The sequence below is a fragment of the Nannobrachium achirus genome, assembly GCF_963921795.1.
Source record: "Nannobrachium achirus genome assembly, chromosome: 6".
NCBI lineage: Eukaryota > Metazoa > Chordata > Actinopteri > Myctophiformes > Myctophidae > Nannobrachium > Nannobrachium achirus.
Window position 1 is genome coordinate 29,333,588 of NC_137815.1, and position 19,828 is coordinate 29,353,415.

At 41.2% G+C, this 19,828-nt stretch overlaps 1 protein-coding gene across 1 annotated transcript; it reads right to left on the reverse strand.

Moving 5' to 3' along the window:
* Positions 1 to 6,184: 6,184 nt before the first annotated feature.
* On the reverse strand, positions 6,185 to 18,943 carry dnajc14 (DnaJ (Hsp40) homolog, subfamily C, member 14). Its single transcript, XM_080728415.1, has 7 exons — positions 18,839 to 18,943; positions 15,681 to 17,276; positions 15,058 to 15,164; positions 12,953 to 13,072; positions 10,932 to 11,092; positions 10,319 to 10,418; positions 6,185 to 9,265 (listed from the first exon to the last, which is right to left on the reverse strand). Exons 2-7 carry the CDS (start codon positions 17,007 to 17,009, stop codon positions 8,944 to 8,946), a joined length of 2,139 nt encoding a protein of 712 aa, XP_080584541.1. The 5' UTR covers positions 17,010 to 17,276; positions 18,839 to 18,943; the 3' UTR covers positions 6,185 to 8,943.
* Positions 18,944 to 19,828: the final 885 nt, after the last annotated feature.

The window sequence follows — 19,828 nt, forward strand, 5'->3', positions numbered from 1 at the left end:
AGTGAAAGGTCATGTTTTTTAAGTATTGAGGGTTCATGTGGTTAAATATCTGAAAACACAAATTGACATGATTCCAAAATACACTGATGATTGTGCTGTCAAAAATATGGAATCTATGAACAGGTTGTGGGGGTCCCTGCTTCATCTCTCTCAACTAAGGGGTCCTTGGCCTGAAAACGTTGAAGACCCCTGCTGTAAAGCTTCCACAGTTGTAGGAAGGAACTGGAAGCTTTCAACACTATAAACAGTTTGCCTCACTGTCAGACATGAGGTAAATGGCAAATGGTGCATTTATATACAGTAGCACAAAGGTTTTACTATGATTGTGCATTACTTTCACCCAAATCACACACCGATGCCAGAGGAAACCATGCAAGGCACCAGCCTACTCATCGGGAGCAACTGGGGGTTCAGAGTCTTGCTCGAGGTCGGACACTAACTCTGGGGGAGCCTGGGATCGAACTGGGAACCTTCCGTGTGCGTGGCAAATGTATTGCTGAGGTAGGGCGAGAGAATGCGGGGTTTAGCTGTAACGGGTCGTGTTCAAGTAACATCTGTAGGAGCAGTGTCATGAAGGCCAAATTGCTTGGCTGAAACGTTGTGGTGCGTGATGTACTGAGAACTCTAAAACATGCCCTTTTAAGGAGCAGAGGACTTACTTGCCCTCTCTCCATCCATAACCACAGCACCAACAGTTCACGAGGTCACAGAATGGAAAAGCCATAAGAGGTAAAAAGCTTCACTCTGAAGAATTACAGTAACAAGAAATAATGGACTTGATTTGATTTGAAGGTATGGGACGTATGCTATGCAGGCTTACGGGCTCCAGAAATATTAAGATGTTTAGTTTTTACATAACATATAGAATCTGATGTTATATATATATATATATATATATATATATTATATTATGTTTTAAAACCAGTATAACTTATTAAAGAAAAAAAGGAATGAATCACAAAACACAAAGTTGCACATATAGGAAATCATTTTTATTTCAAAAGAATCAGAGAAAGCAGGGGGAAACAAACCCAACTAAAGAATGATTTTAGAACTACAGTTTGCCATCCAGGCAGCCCAGCCCACCCCACCCCACCCCATTTCCCTAATAAAAATGGTACATGTACTTATTTTTTAAGTGTCCTGCACATTAAACCCTGATGATTGTCATATTTTTTGCAATACTTTTGCATATTCTGTTCAAAATAAAGAATACAAAAATAATGAACCGTATCGGAGCTTCAACTGATATAATTGTTCATGGATGAAAATAATAATAATAATGTAATGCTTGACAAATATTTTGAATTGCAACGGGACTATAATATGAAACATTTACACCTTATTTTGCTTTTAATGTTCCTGTAACCTCTTTACATTTTACATCACTGACATTGACCAGCAACACCAAAAGGTTATGCCATAAATTAGAAACGACTGTTTAAGTAGTGAAAATAGCCGATCTACAAGCTCACAACGTGGCATGAAGCGACTTATTGTGAGCTTGTAGATCCGCTGTTTTCACTAGTTTGGGTCCCGAGCAAACGTCAAATTTCTCTTGTTTTGGGTCACGGGCTAAAAGGTTTGGGAGCCACTGATCTAGGTGACTTGGGCAATCAATGGCAAAAAAAGGGGGGAAAAAATCATCTGGCCTAAGTCATGTTTATATCTGTATTTATATGTGCCTAACTCTACTCTTCTAACACTGCTGATTCATCCTGCCTTATTGCCTATGTCCTCAGCCTATCAGAATGCTTGTTATATTCAAAAAGTTGGCTTGAAAGCACTTTCTGCCCAAGTCATTTTTGGATTGTAACAAGCATTTTGATTGGCTTAGGACAGTGGTTCTCAAAGTGGATTTCAGGGACTCTCTAAGTTCCTTTATGGGGGTCTAAATTGACCCTTCCAAGTCTCTAACTTTGACAGTGTACAAATGGAACCAAATGGACCCGTTAGGGTAACATTTCAATGTTTGAGAACCACTGGCTTAGGACATATGCAATAAGGCACAACGAATCAGCAGTGTCAGAAGAATAGGCAGAAGTGTCAATATGGCCGAATAGTGACTTTGGCAAGTACACTATATAACTATAACCCTTGGAAAATTAAAATAATTTGTTGCCACCAAAATAGTTTTTCTTCTCATTTACCTATGGTAATGAAGCAAAAAAAATAAAAAGAGGTTAATTTAATCACCAGATATAAGTCCTATTTACTGGTATAGAAGTGCAAACTTAAAAAAAAGAAAAAGCTGCGTGGCGCTTTTCATCAAACTTCACAAAAATAGCTGTCATCAAAATGCTTCATCATCATACTCTTCCAGAAATTAATCTTCAGAGATACATGTAAACAATATTTCTTTCTTTATTTAAATCAACATTTTTGGAGGTAAACTATCCCTAGAAATATTAGATTTAGAGACAGTTTATGCTGAAGCAAGAACCGCATGTATTAGGCCTAAGGGAGAGTTGGATCTTAAAAGGACCTCTTGACATTTTTAAAACAAATCACGACTGTTCTTAAAGAATGAGGCTGGCGTAATTTTCCTCTCAGCGTAAGCATAGCATAATTATGATAAACCCCAAACCCCACAACACATTTCTTCTGCTAACAAAGTATGGTGCATTGGTCCATCTAGCCCGGTACTAAAAAAATAAATAAGGCACTGTGAAAAAAAGAAAAAGGCTTAAAGATTTAAACCTTTCACAACTTTATTCCTCAATGTGTTATTGGTCCATCCCGTGTATTCTGTGCAAATCTCTGAATATATCATTTTCAAAGCAAACATTTGTAACTAAAATCTTTGCTTCTGGGGGTCCCTGGAACAACATATTTTGAGATGGGGGTCGGCGGCCAAATACCTATAATTTTGGGGGTCAAATTGTCATGATTCTGTGCTGCGTGGTCAGCTTGTATATCTGCTATTTTTGCCAGACCCATGAAATGGGTAGGCCTACATAAGCAAATGTCGGTCTGTCTGTCCGGGTTTTCTATATAAAGGGTATATATGATGATGACATGCCTAGGTATATGACATGCCTACAAAAAGCATGTCATAAATGATGATGACAGACAGGGGGTCTGGCACAACCAGGTTGACCTGGTCTAGTTTAATAGTTAAAGCATAAAATAACGGTTAAAGTGGTTAAAATCTAACTCTGAGGTCTAACTGGGTTAAAGAGGAACAGGGTTGCTACTACTAATTCAATGGCCAGAGGAGGCTTATGGGTCAACGGTGACTTTAGTTAGCAGTGAAAAGTGAAGATTATGACAACAACCTGACGTGTAGATTATGAACTACAGTGCATCTGGTGTTGACTACATACTGTAGATGGAACATGGTTTGTAAATTGAACATTGTTAGTAGGAGAGAATAATTGCATCTTTTTGCAAGCTGTGCCAACAAGGAGAAAAATACAATTACGCCAGCCTTAACCCTTTTAGGCCTAGAATTGTTGAATGCTTTAACCAGTGAAAAACAGCAGATATACAAGCTCACAGTGCGGCACCGAGTGCCGTGCTGCGAGCTTGTAGATCTGCTATTTTTGAAAAAGTCGTGAAAATGTGTGCAAATCTTTGAATATATGTATTTTCAAAGAGAACGGTTTGTAACTCAAATTTTGCTTCTGGGTGGTCCCTGGAACAAAATATTTTGAGATGGGTGTCCGTGGCCAAATAAATATCATTTCAATTCAAATTTTCATGATTTTTCAAAAATAGCAGATCTACAAGCTCGCAGCGTGGCACTCGGTGCCGCGCTGTGAGCTTGTATATCTGCTATTTTTCAATAGTTAAAGCATAAAATAATAATACACAATACTGTGTACCCAGTTTGACCATTTACCAAGAATACCCTTTTAGGACAGATGACAGCTAGTCAGCTACTGTATGTACCCTGTATGTGTGTCCAGACATATACGGTACATAGCTGACTGGGATCCCACAAGGCTATAAACTAGGACTATTCCTTTTTTCCCCCACTACCACCACCATATGGATGCTAGGGTTTGTGTGATTAAAAGTCTCAGCCCAGTCCTACACAGATAACTCGCATCGCAACAAGTTGCAACTCCAACCACTTCTGACAGTCCCAAAACTGCATTCAGGAGTTCAGACTGCTGCTGCAACTGTCTTACAAGTGGCAACGACACACAGCAAAATCTTGTGTGTGTGTGTGTGTGTGTGTGTGTGTGTGTGTGTGTGTGTGTGCGTGGACTGGGCTTCAAGCCATCAAACCCCCTCTGTCATTTTATACTTCAAAAATAGCATATCTACAAGCTCGTATGTTGTCACTTTGTGCCCGCTGCAAGCTTTTAGATCTGCCATTTTTGAGACATTTTGACAATTTGTGAAAATCTTTGAATATATATATTTCTAAGCAAACATTTTTAACTCCAATCTCCCAGGGAACAACATATTTTGTGATGGGGCGGCCAAATACATATGATTTTGAGGGTCCTTGACATGAAACAAGTTTGAGAACCACTGATATATTGCAACGTACGTTTTTCAGAAAACTGTTAGGATTTAGAAGACTTTTTAGAACCGGCCTCAGGTCTTATAATGGGTTAAAGATTTGCGTTGTTATGGCACCATCTGGAGGGATAGTGATAGTATTATGTAGCATCAAAATGTTTGGAGATGGAAAAAACACCTTGCCCAAAAGCCCAGATCCTGGATGGTGGATCCTACAGGCACCACCACAGGGAAAAGAAAATGCTGGAAAATAAATTCAACTGACAGCTGATGTCAGTTGTGTGCTGATGGCAGATGTGTCTCAATTCGGTGGGGATGGCACTCTGCATTATCCTAGCATCACAGAGTAAAAAACTAAAAACAAAAAAACAAAGTGGCTTTAAGTCAGTGGTTCTCAACCTTTTCAGGCCGCGACCCCCAAAATAATCATATTTTAACAGGGGACCCGGACCCCCCACCCTGACAAGCACTAAGAGTCCAGGCATTACATTTTGTAGAACACTGTTCTATTGTGAAAATAGCAGATCTACATGCTCAACGCGAGGCGTTGTGAGTATGTAGATCTATTTTCACAATTTCTGCCTCTAACATTTTGACAATTCGGACATGTTTAATTTGTCATTTTAGAGGTATTAAAAAGGTCCTTCAATTGTCACTTTAGAAATGTGCATATATACCCTCTATGCACTTAAACTTTGTTTACTGTTGAGTGAGAAAATAATGTTGCACATTACGTTAATCATCTGGGGACCCCCCCAAATAATTTGGGTCCCGCCCCACAGATTGAGAACCACTGCTTTAAGTTACCAGTTGGTTGTAGAGTCTGGTGCAGCCAGACGATTATCAGAGATCGCCTACTAATACGTCTGGGGGAAATCTAAATGTCATATATGGGCTAGATGCTACAACTTGTACTGTCTACTAAAATGCAAGATCTGTATCGAAAAGATATCAGATAATATCGGTTTTGTGGATATTTTATTGTATAATAAATAATTAATTTTGTTTGAATGTGAAGCCGAAAGCTATCAGTGTTTTCTGGGTAAGTTTTCAAAAGTGTCAACAAGTTGGAACATTTTAAAATAAAAATACTACATTCAAGCTGTGTTTATGTTGGGGTGTGGGTCAACATTTCAATAACGGTGCATCCCTAGCTTTGGAATTAAGAGGCATTGCCTTTTCAAATTCAGTGTTTGTTTATATGCCTTTTTTCAGAAAGGACAACATTTTAACTTGTTTTTATACAGATATTCGACATCGCTAAAAAAATCGGTTATCGACCATGACAGCAATGTTGACATCGATTATCAGTATCGGCCAGAAACGCCACATTGGTTTTGAGGTTACAAGACGTAACGGTTAGGTCGAGATTTCCCAACCGCGTGGCCATACGAGACTAGGGTCGTTGACATGACATGAAGAATCATCCCCACCCTTCTTCTGTGGTTTCTTTAGTGCGTTTTGACAGGATGTCTCTCTGATGTACATATATATATGTGTATATATACTGTATATATTCTAGCATAATGTAGCAGCTGATGTCGAATGGCACTTAAAAGGATCCCTGGTTAGTGGTTAATAAGCCAATATACCGTAATACATTATAGTTGCTCTCTATGACTAAAATGTAAACTTTAAAACACCTTCAATATATTTTATTTATAAATAGTTCATCTTTTACTCAAGGGGGACAATGGCCGTCGCTGTGTGGTCAAGCCTTAAGGAATGTTATATTATTAGCATGTCTTAATGGAAAAAAAAACGAAAACAAATAAATACAATATTTAAGGTTTTTAATTTTAGTCATAGAGGGCACTTATAATGTATTAAAGCGTTTTAGGCTTATTATCCAGGGATCCTTTGAAGATAAAGGGTGGATAAAAAAGCCAAGGTTATTAAAGAAATTGAAAAAAAAAAAAAAAACACAACTAAAAAAAACCAAATGTCAAGGTGTCCCTTTAAACCTATGAAACCTTTACCAAAGTGCTTATTTTGTGTTTTATCAGTCATGAATAGGAACATGTACCCTACATTAAATACAAAATATTGTATCATCTTTTCCAAATACCCCAGTTCTTAATAGCATTTCATTAAGATTCTCAGATTTCTGTATAAATGGGAGTCGTTCCCACCTTTCAAAATATATTAAACATGAGGCCTTCCGTAGAGACCGAAAAATCCCCCCCCCCAAACCCAACTTTGATACTAACTTTGTTAAAAGTAATATAAACTGCCAAGCAAAAGAAAGTTGCTGAAATTATAAACATCGACCAAAATAAGGCAAAGGACTGTTGACTGTAGTAATTTTGCTTCTGTTCTGTTCTGAATTCTGATCACCCATTTTTTGGCATGTTGGCTGTTGTCAACAATTTAAATATCTATTCTAGCATGTCTTGGTAAACAAGCACGCCATCATGGTGCCGTCTTGAGAAGTGCACTTTCTTTTTTGTCTCTAAATCTAAAGCAACGCAAATCACGCAACAAATCAGCAAATGTTACGAAGCTGCATTTCAATAAATGTGGGGAAAGAATATTGTGGATTTGGGTCAAAAATATTTTGACTTGCAGGTTCAGATTCATTCCTTAAAAGGAGAATTTCTGCCTAGAAGTCTATCTTACCTTTAGATGCGCTTTTTTTCTCCCTCAAAACAGGCAATTTTGTCCATTTGCCTTACCCGACCACGGCTCCAAATAGGAGCTGCATGCGTGCGCATCACACCGCATTGACTCCAATAGGATTCAATAGAGTTCAAAGTTCACAGCTTATAAACGTATTTACGACAAAAATCTATCTACCTAGTTTTGAGTGATAGAAATAAGCGGATTAACAATACAACCAATCGCTCCTGTTTGGAGCCGTGGTCAGGTAGAGCAAATGGTTTTAAAAAACTAAACAAAAAAGTCTTTTGGGGAGTAAATAACACAAACTAACTAAGAAAAGATTCTTCTTTAACCCGAATAAGACCAGGAAAGCATGTCATTTTAGACTTAGCTAAAAAGCTTTTTCTTATACTTTGGATATTCAATAATAACACAATTTACAGTTTACAAGCTCATAGTGCGTCACGTCATGCCACACTACGAGTTTTGTAGACCTGCCATTTTTTTAAAAATAATCTTGTAAATTTGTGCAAATCTTTGCTTCTGGGGGTCCGTGGAACAAAATATTTTGAGAGGCAGGTCTGTGACCAAATACATATCATTTTGGGGGTGCTACATATCAGGTTTGAGTTTGATATACAGTATAGCAACCGTTGGGGGGTATTTAGAAGACATTTTGTGGAATTGGCCTGAAGTCTTAATGGGTTTAACTGGGTGAGCAAGCGACAGCTGTACAGGTAGGCCCACGCATCACTAGTGCTGCACACACAGGGGTTAAAGCCAACCAAAAAAAATATCCCAAGATTGAAATTATGTCCCAATATGTGATTTTTGAAACATGGCGTGAGCAGCGCACACCAATATTTGGGGTGTTTCCCTGAAGTTCTGAACTGCCTTCACTGAATGTGTGTGTGCCAACCCATGCTTCATTTTATAGAAGTATCTTCTGAAGTTTTGTTGTATTAAATTGCTAGTCTGGCCAATTCAAATACTCATATCTTGAAACTATCACTTGACTGGTGTTTTGACGACTTTGTCATTAACGCCGCGGCTATTGTTACACCTCCCCATTATTTTAATTGTTTTGCCGATCTGCACTGATCTCAGGAATAGCCCCAATGGAATCCTCAAGACTGAAATCAGTCCCCAGGACTGAGAACTTTAACCCCTGCACACATCAAGGTAATGCTGCTGAAGCAGTTAAAACGTCACAGATCAACCATCTTTCGACATTATGATGATCAAGGTAAAATATGAATCAAAGAAAACAATCCAATAGGCCTTTTGTTGTCATCTCCACCATTTCTTGCACTGTATTATTAACCGACACCATAACAGAAACAACCCCTTATCCAAATTAAACAATAACAACAAGTTAGAGAACAAAAGGTTTAAAAATTGCAAGTGAATTTAAATCATGCACACAATGCAAGATTTGGCAGGAAATTAAGACAGGAAAAAAAAAGGTGTGTTCTGATAAACAGTTCAATGCCAAGGCTACAGTCCTCTTAAAGACCAACTAAAAGATAAATGAGTTGGGGTGGGGGAGGGGGAGGGGGAGGGGGAGGGGGGGGGAGCACCATCGCTGCCATCTTCTAACCCCCTCCATCAATACTTCAATTGGGGGTCAGGTTATTCCTCTTCATGATCCAGGCTCTCTCCTTTTTGGCCGACGCCATGTTGGCTGTCTGAATGGCAGCCTTGCCCACATGAATCTAACCCGAGTTCAACTCACGAAGGGGCAGCTTGTTGGCAAACGTCCCACAGGGCAGGCGAGAGAGAGAGACAAACATGGCCATTATTCCGTTCCTGTTCCCCGTTGTTGCTATGGTGATATAAATCAAGACGTCAACATAACAACGGGTTTCACCTCTGAAAAGGCTTACGGACCTTCTTTTTCCTTCGGGGAGGTTTGTTGCCGGCGCTTTCCGACCACGTGGACTCGCCGGGCTCCGGCCGATGGTGAGCCCCTGGCGCGAAGAAGCCCGTCTGAGCTTGGGGAGGGGAGAATGGCGGAGGCCCCCCGGCCCCCCCGGCGGGGTGGTTGTGGTGAGACGAAGATGGACCTGAGGGGAAGAAGCCCCCGTTGGCAGCCATGTCGTTGACAGGCCCTCCCTGAAAGATTCGGTTGAAGAAGTCCTGCAGGTCTGCTGGGTTGCTCGGACCCGGAGCGTTTTCAGAGGTTGTCCTGGGGAAAAAAAGACACGGAAAAGGAGACAAAGTCTGATATTTGTTGAACTGGCATCCTATAGTGTGTAGAGTTTCAATTCAATGATTATAGATTTTTTTTGGTTATTCTACTGTTAGACTGATGATAGGTTCTTGGTTTACCTACGATTCTAGATTAATATTGCTATGCATTTGATGTATTACCTTGTGTTGTCCTTGCTTGTTGTAAATTGCTCTGGATTAACACTTCTGTTGCCAACCCCGAGTTTCCTGAGTTTGTATTGGTACCCCCCCTGTGCCAACCCAGAGTTTCCCGAGTTTGGGCCGTTTTTGAAGAAAACTTTTTTTTTTTTCAAAAAAAACAATTGGACCTCAAAAAATGTATTAGGCATGATTGCGATCGGATCATACCAACCCCCATACCAACCCCATCTTTCAAACATGGCAGCCATGTTTGTTTACATCTGAAGAAAACATAATGGCTGCTATATCATGAATGCCTGAACGGATTTCCAAGCAGATTTTTTTGTTTGAAAGCTGTGAGCAGCATGCACACATGTGGTGCATGATTAGGCATGGGCGTGCACGATCCGTGCAATATGAATTACATGGAAGTCTATGGAGACCATGGCATCTTGGACCTTCAAAGAGATTTAATTGATTGCAACTTAAGTGTTAAGAGTGTCTGCTAAATGCCTAAATAGTAAATTGTAATTTTGTAAATGTTCCCTTTTTCAAATCTACCGGACTGTTGTGTAAATCCAACCGATGTCACGATTTTTCTGATTTTTGAGTTCTACACCTACGATCACTGATATTTTGACGAATATTTTTTTTCTTCTATTTGAGAACATTTAACATAAAAAAATAATGAGAAGAACAAATTACTTTTTACTAGATAAAAAAAATTACCATATTTTATTAAACCACTTATAAGCCCTATTCAAAATATTAAACTTAAAGTAAGGTGCTGATCTACAATCTCACAACAAGATGCCTAGTTGGAAGTGTTGAAAAATAATCGTCAAAATCAAGTTGAATAAACTCTACTTTCTGCTTCCAGGGGACTTACCTCTGTCGCGTGGAGGTGCTGTTCTTTGAACCGAAGGAGATGTGATACGGTACGCGGTGGGTGTCTGGAGAGATACCTATTCTTTGGCAACCGGCCCACTCTGAAACACAAGCACACAGAGAGAGAGAGCAAGTCAAAACAGAGAGCAAACGCTTTGCTGCCAGAGAGACAAATTACCTCCTTTGTCAGTCTGACTCTAACGAGACACCCAGAGGCTTTGACTGTACTGTACTCTAGTCTCCTCTCCTACGGCATCCTCCCACGTCCCTTACACTTTACTCCAAACCACTGCATAAATATATACAAGCATTTAATGGACCTCCGGCGATGGTAGAACACTCCTACTTTCAAAATACCAAATCAAATGTTGTAAAATTCAGTGATACTGAGCCATTTCAAATGTCAAGGACTCACAGTTGAATATGCTTTCGGCCCAGAGACACCCGTTTTATTGATTGATTGAATATCTTATTAGACAGTGATGAAGACCTTAACCGGTCGAAACACGTTGGCTGTTTTATAGAATAACATTTATTTGACTTCCTCTCCTCCACACACTTAACGAGTGCTCTGATCACTTCTTTTCTAAATATTTTTTAAATGGTATTTTCACCTGTGATATCAAAGACCTTGCCGTCCATGCAGGCGAAGTATGTGATCCTGAGGCCCAGCATGCTGGACTCTGCCCACAGGTCTCCCTCCTCAGCGCTGTGGTGGCGGTTGCACTCCGCACAGAACCTGGCTTCAGCAGGCTCACGGTTCATCTCAAACCTCCTGCAACAACACATCCGTCAACAATATTAACTCCAGGGTTCCCACGGTCATGAAATTCCTGGAAATATTTTTAAATTAGAAAAATATTTTTCCAGTACTGGAAAGATTTTGGAATCTGGAAAAATACGAATGCATTGTCTTTGGTTATTGATTTTGTTAATACCTCTGAAATGACAAATTTAACATTGGCCAAATTGTCAAATATTAGAGGCAAAAATTGTGTAAATAGCCGATCTAAATGCTCACAACGCCTCGCAACGCAAGGCGTTGTGAGCATGTAGATCTGCTATTTTCACAATAACACTGTGTTATACAAACTTCCTCAACTCTTAGTGCTCGTCAGGATGGAGGGGTCCCCAGTTCAAATATGGTTATTTCGGGGGTCAGGGCCTGAAAAGGTCGTCACTACCTGTCTTTGGGCATTGCACATAGGAGTAAGCAACTCGTTATTGAGCTGAATTATTGTTATATAGTCCTGGAAATCGGGTAAAAAATTCTGGAAAAGTTTTGGAAAGGTTTTGGAAATTAATTGGTAAAAATGTGTGGGAACCCTGTAACTCATTTATTGCCCCCAACCCGAGAATCCAGAGAAAAAGCCGCTTGTCCAGGCCGCTGCGCCCAAGAAACCTGAGAATTTAATTTCATTTCATTTATATAAAACAATCAAAAATCAGATAGCCGATCGGCCGTTTCTAAGTACTCCAAAGACGGTTGGGCCCGGAAACGGAGACGGATATGCTTTTTTGGGGGGCGGGATAACACCTTCCTTGGTCCTGTCACTGTAATACATTCACTTCCTAGTTTACGCAGCAGTGCTGCTGTGCAGAAATGGTCGCATGGATTATCATGAGGTCTGTTGTTTTCGCGAGCTGACCACGGCATGGACGCAGATATTGCAAGATCCGTGAACCGTTGTGCACGATGGACACGCACACGCCCAGCGCCCACGTTAGAAGGTAAGGAAATGGCGGCAGGCAACCTGGATAAATGCTGTTTTGTAATGGCAGTACTGTTCCAATTACGGTATGTTTATTGTTTACTATGCATGATGAGCAAGCAATCCAACCCCATCAGTAATCATGATACTTTTTACATTTATGCTGTTTGTTTTGCTTCAGTGTCAGAAATTCTAGCCGTGTCAAAGGGACACACGTCGCGAGCTTGTAGATCAGCTATTTTCGTACTTTTTGTGTGACACAAAAAGAATCCCAAGACTGATTTTTGGAAAATGACACGTGCAGTACACACTAATATTTGGAGTGTTTCCCTGAAGTTCTGAACTGTCTTCACTGAATGTGTGTGCGCCAATCCATGCTTCATTTTATAGAAGTATGAAGTTCTGTTGTGTTCTATTGCTAGTCTTGCCAATTCAAATACTCATATCTTGAAATTATAACTGCTTTTTAGTTTGGAGATCACTTGACTGGTGTTGTGACGACTTTATCATTCACGCCGCGGCCATCTCTACACCTCCCCCTTATTTTTTTTTTATTTTTTATTTTTTGCAGATCTGCACTGATTCCAGAAATGGCCCCTATGGAATCCTCAAGACTGAAATCAGTCTCCAGGACTGAGAAGTTTAACCCCTGGACACTGTTGTACTACACAGCATTAACTGGGTCTTAAGTGGTTAATGCGGTTGAAAAAATATATTGGAATAAAAAAATACAAAAACCATTATAAAAAGAAAACGTGCTTCTCGATTATAAAAAAAAAAAAGGAATTAATAGAATCATCGCAAAGAAAGTAATCAATAGCTGCAGCCCTAGTTTTGTAGCTTTTTTTTCACACTAGTGTGAACTTGGACATGCAGCATCAGGTGTACAGCAGTTTCAGAGCTGTTCAGGGTCAGTGACATACTTGTGCTTGCCCTCACACTTGGTGCACATCATGGTGTTCATGGCTTCTTTCAGGTCATCCTGCAGCTTTGTGAGGAACTCGTTCATGGACTTTGAGAGCTCCGTTGCTGCCATGCGCTTCCTGTTGAGTGAAGGAGACAAACCCTTCAGTGATGTGCCATGACAACCCAACACCATTATGCAACACTGATGATCATCAACATAGTGAATCGAGGAACAAGACAATACGAATCAACACATATGCTGTCAAGATAACATCAAATGGTTCATAGTAGCTGTGCACATCCACAAACCAATTCAGGCAGGCGCTGGATCAAAATAAGACAATCATAAAAGACACAGATGATGTGTTCGTAATTGCACCTTGGACAGGGGTTGACACTAAGGTCTCAGAGGCACTTGCCCATCGGGCAAGTACAGGTCATGTTCTACTTGACCAAAAGTCATGCCCACTTGCCCAAAAAGATGGGTAAGTGTATAGCAACAGTAAAAAATAGCACATTATACTGTAGGTAAACAGTGCTCTTATGCAACATTCCACAGACCAGAAGACAGAGCGCGCTGGCCACGTTCAGGTGCTTAGACAGATATCTTGTGTTGTGTTTGTAGACGGTTGCGTACCCTCTCAAATGAGCAAACTTCACCTGCCCTAAAGTTTTATTTACCTGGGGCAGGTGGGCAAGCCTTAGGTGTCAATGCCTGTTGGACCATCTGAATTTTCCTATGCGAGATAATAAAGTTTACCTTGACCTACGTACACTGTAGCTCCTTTAAAGGGCTTAGTTGAGTTTAAAGGACTTTGTTTTGTTTTTTTTTACAACAAGGGTTCATATTTTAGATTGTAATTGGAGAAAAGAAAAGACAAGTGTTAACATGTTTTCATTTACTGCTTTCTATTGTTTTAGCGATTTTAACGATTTTGTTGGGTGGGGGGGGGGGGGCTAAATATGTCTTTTAGACACAATAAGCAGGCAATTTCTTTATTGCTATTTACAGTTAACACTACTAGCCCCCATAAGTCACATCTGCCCATGAAAGAGTGCGGTGCATCTTGGGAATGGGCTTATTGTGTATAAAAATACGTATTAGCCACTTGTCCCCACCCACTGAAATCAAAATCGTTAAAAAGATAGAAAGCAGTAAATGAAAATATTTGAACACTCATCTTTTCTTTTAAATATAATAAGTGTTAAATAGCTTTATAAGTAAGTAAGTAAGCCTTGCCAAGCCCTGAGGCCCATAAGGCAGGAGCCCATCTCCTGTTTACTTAACATGAGACAGCTTGATGTACTGTACAAGGACACCTCATGGACATAACAGTATGTCGCAGGGACTTACCCCCAATCTAACCCTTGATGCTGAGTGCCAAGCAGGGAGGCACTGGGTCCCATTTTGTAAAGTCTTTGGTAGGACCCGGACGGGGATGGGACACCAACCTCCCAGTTTCAGGGCAACACTCTAACCACCAAGGCAAGTGAGCTGGTATAAATAGCTTTATAACTCGATTGTAATCATATTCATTCCTAAATAGTTTGTTCAGAAACCTGTCTCTCCAGCACTTTAGTAAACAAATAATTTCAGATCAGGACAGAGACTGAGAGATTAGGATAAACTAAAGGATGAACAAGTGAAATTACAAGTCATGAAAAAGAAACTAACACAAAAAATGTAAGCCAGTTGATTATCTTTGTGGGGTTGTGAAAGCAGGAATGATACCATCATTTGAGGGCTTTGTTCATAAACAATGTACACAGTAAATTACTATAGACATTAACTAAACCTTGGACAAGGAAGCCCTGTCGTTACATAAATGAAATGTGCTTTTGGCTTGTTAAACTGACAATTTTAGGTCCAGTTATTGTTCACTTTTAACCCCATTGAGTGCAGCATCCCTATTCTGGCCATATCATAATAGGCCAACACCATTTGCCCCCCAAAAAAGGCAGATACAATCTCACAATGCAACACACTGCAAGCTTGTAGATACAGAAATCGAGAGATTTGGTGCAGAAGGAACAAAAGGAGAGGGCCAAGTACAGACCCCTGGGGTATTCTGGTCGATAAAGTACATTATAGCCAGGGTTTAAGTGGTTAAACAATACTCACAGTTCATACTCTCTCCTAGTTTCAGGGTTACTGACGATGTCCCATGCAGCCCTCAGCACCTTGAAGGCCTCTCCTGCACGTGGGTGCTTATTCTTGTCTGGGTGAACCTAAGAAGGAAAGGACAGGACACAGGCGGCGTGAGATTCAAGGCTATAATATATCAATATTATATCAACATTGTGATGAGACAAGCTAGTAAGATACCATTGCCTTTTCCTGTTTTTAAAGGCTGCGTCACACAATGAAGTGATGTAATTCTCAGAACTTACCTTATCAAAGATAAGACGGCTAATAACAATTAGCTGTCCAATTATTTACTTTTGATAATTATTTATTAAAACCTTATTGTATAAACATTTTGTGTATGAAAGCACCAAGTCATCCCCACAACATTGCAATTCATATGATCAGATCTAAAGAAAATGCTGTTAGTGTCACGTGGTGACACTATGGCTACGTTTAAAGGTAGGGTAAGGGATTTCATCTTGATCATGATTGGAGGAAGGCTATCGCCTGTCACCTACATGAAAACTGAAAAAAAGGGTTCCCGGAACTTCCCGCTCAAAAAGGGTTAACGGAGTCATAGGTTATTAATTCTACTACCATGCTGTACACATACACACCTGGACAGCCAGCTGTCTGTAAGCCCTTTTCAGCTCCGTCTCAGTAGCATGAACCTCCACACCCAGCACTGCAAAGGGATCCAGGTCTTCTTCTGGAACCTGAGCCAAGGCCAGCAGTCTGTCCAGCTCCTGGTCCGGCTGGTACCTCCCCGTCCTGCCGGGCGACTCGGGGCCGGACGGAGACGGCGCTCTGCTGAACCACTTTTTGACTTTCGCTAGCTGGGAGCCCAGCGTCTTCCACAGCCTCCAGTCGTGCACAGCCGTCCACCACCGCTGTCCCCTCTCCCCCACGAGTCGGACCAGCGCGCGCTTCCCAAAGTGGTGCCCCAAAATACACACCACGCAGAACCCCCCGAAACAAATCATGAAGGCCTTCTTCGCCCACCTGGCCGTCGTCAAAGTCCCGTCGACCACGACGGCTCCTTTTCTCTTCGTCCACTCCAGCACCGTCCGGGCGTCCGCTTTCATCCTGGGGACGTCCGTGACCCTGGCCAGGAGCTGCAGCACCAGGTTGTACAGCGCCATGCCTCCGGCCTCCACGCCCACGCCGCAGTTGTGCGTCAGCGTGACGATGAGCTCGATCACCATGTGGATGCAAGACATGCACCAGGTGCTCAGCGACTCCGACAGCATCTCCCGCAGGGCCAGGACGAACTGGCCGCCCGTGCGCCTGCGGCCCTTGCTCTGCTGGTGGTGATGGTTGCGTCTCCTGGTCTGCTTGTGCCTGCTGCTGCCGCTGCTCGACGACGCCAGACCGCCTTTCGGGACAGAGGAGGAGGAGGAAGCGGGAGGAGCCGTGAAGGACGAGTTGCTCTGCTCTGAACCGCTGTTCCTGGACCGGCACCTCTTCCCAGATCCACCAGGGTTCCTCCAGCCAGACCCGTTCACGTCCTGCTCTTTTGTAGCGTCGTTCAGGCTCTCGCCTTCTTGTCCGTCTTCCTCTTCTGGGTCCGTCGTCTCCGCCTTCTTGCTATAGCCCTCGAAGGCTTGCTCATCGTTCAAGATGGTTTGTTCTTCCGTATCCTCCTCTCTGGCCTCACCACCAGCAGCAGTTCCACAACAGCTCTCCCCTTCTCCTTTTCTTGAGGCTAGTGGCGTGGCTAGGTGTGGGGTGTCGGTGCCCTGAGGGTTAGATTGCAGACATTCCGGTAAGACCACCTCCTCGCCTGGTCGTTCGCTGTCCTCTCCCTCGGTTACTCCGATTTCACACCGACTGGGCTTTGTTGTCGTTGAAGTGGACCTGCCGGTGAGCAGGTTGGCATCATCGGGGCTCTCTTCTTCATTATCCATAACGCTATCCACCGCCTTCTCTGCACTCTCTTTTTCCATTTTTCCCCTCTTAGCCTCTTGATTTACTTCTTCTGCGAGAATTAAGTGTCATTGGGAGGTGAAGGTGCCTGTTAAAGCCTGCATGAGACACACTCTAATGTCAACATTTCCCCTGAATTCTCATGAGAAGAAGATTGACTGAAGGTAGTAGGTGTCATTTCCACAATGTAAAAAAGAAAAAGCCACTTCCAGGTGTGTGGGACAAAATAGGCTTTCCTTTCTTCCCACCACAGTCACATGAGGTGACTGTGGTGACTTTCTTTTTATCTGAAAACAAGCAAACAGATCTAAAGTTAAACATACTCACTCACTCCGTCTCTGAACAAACAAGCCATTTGGTTTTCATTAGGAATGAAACCCCTTCAAAATAAAACAAGGTATTTCTGTGATGACAGTTAGGTTTTCAATAGGTTTCACTTCACATGAAATGAAAAGTAAAAACACCACCCACTGGGATTCATTTCAGGTAAAGTGCATGGAAAGAGAAAACAGAATCATTCAGTATTTTTAATGAATATTGAATGTTATATATTCTTTCTAGAAAGATGGCTTAATTGACTTGTGTAGGCCATCTCCTTTCTATAGGCCTACGAATAGTTTGCTTTATTTAACTTTAGCAAGATATGAGAGAGACAGCTGTGACGAAACAGGTCACCCATGGGCCATCATTCATGACACAACCACTCACTTCAACTGCCTTTTTCACTTCCTAGTTCCTTGTATATCTGAATTACAAGCTCATATCCACGTTGCGGCGTGTGTGAGCTTGTAGATCTTGACATTTGATGAAAGCACTGACTGTAACGGACACTTTATTTCAAACAAAGTATCCGGACTTACTGTTGCTCTGAATTTGTTATGCTTTTTGTTTTGCCTTAATTGTATTGCTGTACACAACAACAGTTTACCTGTAACTCTTTAACATTAACTGCTGTGCCGCCTCTGTGTGACTGGTTCCCCTAGCGGGATAATAAAGGTGTCTATCTATATTTGCCAATTGCTCCAATTTGCCAAATGTTGGCATAATAATTGTGTCATGCACAATGCTAGGGTTCATGGTAGCTTATAACAAACTTCCGTTTGATCATGTAATGGTGGTCCTCGACCAGTGGTCTGGGGACCACCAGAGGTCCTTGAGGCGGTTCCAGGTGGTACCCAGCTAAATGATGAGGTTGGTAACCAAATGGACACCAAAAGGACCCTTACAGAATAGATCTTTAACTCTTGCGGGCGTAAAACAAAACCAAATGGTCCATTTTACACCCTCAAGCGTTAAAATATTGTTAAACATCTGCATTACTTACTTTACAAGAAGTCTACACAATTACAGAGTGTAAATAATTGTTATTTTGATCAACGTTTTCCCTGTCATCTCTCCTATGGTACCAACATCAATACAGCATGGAATTGTGGACGAAATCTATTTGATCTAACAACAATAACAAAATATTCTAAGAGTATTTGGTCTGAGTCGAGGCTAATTCTCCTCAAATGGTGGTCCGTGGCTCAAATGCCGAATGAATAAAGGACCTCGATATGAAACGGGCTGAAAAACACTGATTTAACAAAGAAACGCAAACGCAAATAAAGATGTTCCATGTGGAAGATTACAACTGACATTAATGTGAACCAACGCGTTTCCAGACATGCAGCAAAAGCAGGAAGGAAGCAGCAGCAGCAGCTAACTGTGATGCTAGCAGTGATTTCCCTCAGAAAGGTGTTAGCAGGGAAGCTAAAGATGAAACTGTTTGCGACCAGAAACGGTTGGAACGACGATGGGAGTGGTGTCAGGTTGGTGTTGGTAGAAAGTGTGATGTTTTATGCCTTACCTCCGGAGATAGCCGTGTAAACACTGTGTTCTCTACAGTGTGTCAGTTAGCTGTTAGCTGTAGCATAGTGCTACGTGTTGTTTTCCTGGAGCTGCTCTCTGCTTCTTCTTCTACTACTTCTGTTTCTTCTTCTCCTTCTTCCTGGTTGATTTTTTTACTTTGTTGTGCGTACGTGTCTTTTTTGGAGCCACCTACCTGCTGATGCAACTGAAAGAATGCTGCCATTTGTCCCAAAGAGGCTGCAAAAGATTTAAGGCTCCAAAAGATTTAAGATTAAGATATTTATTAGAAGTTTGCATAGGACTAGGTTAGGTACAGTTTCATGACAGTACAGTTCACTTGACTAAAAGGAGATCCTAGTAAGCTTTATGGCTTATTTACACAGGATCCCGGCCTTCATTGAAGGACAGACGGATAGAACACAGTACTATACATAGGATATCATCAATAACAAAAAAAAGAAGAAGAGAAAATAAAGGATAGAAAGATAAAAATAAAAACAAAATATTTACAATGGAAAAAGGGAGGTATAAGGTCGGATGGGCTTAGACGCTTATTGCTGCTATTTGTTTCAAAAAAGCTAATTAATGTATTTATTTAGCTTTTCTCCGTCTGAATGCAGCTTACCATAACGACGCAATGTGACATAGATCGCTCTGTTAACACAATTCTGCCTGTATCCCCTCCAAATATATACGTTCCCCATTTTCAACAGTTTTTTATTATATTTTGACACTTGCTTTGGCAATGTAAAAGTATGTTTTCTCAGCCAATAAATCTAATTTGAATGATTGATTTGGATTTAATTGTATTCTTGGTGGTATTCGTAGCTGCTTTCTGCTGTAAATACCTTTTTTTTCCTTTTGTCTTATGATGATATTTTCTGCATAGTAGGCCCTACTGTGTTCTATTTGTCTGTCTTTGATGTTGTATGAGTTGTAAAAGGGACCCCCATCTGAAGCAAGCTAAAAGCTTTAAATTGTGTTTAGT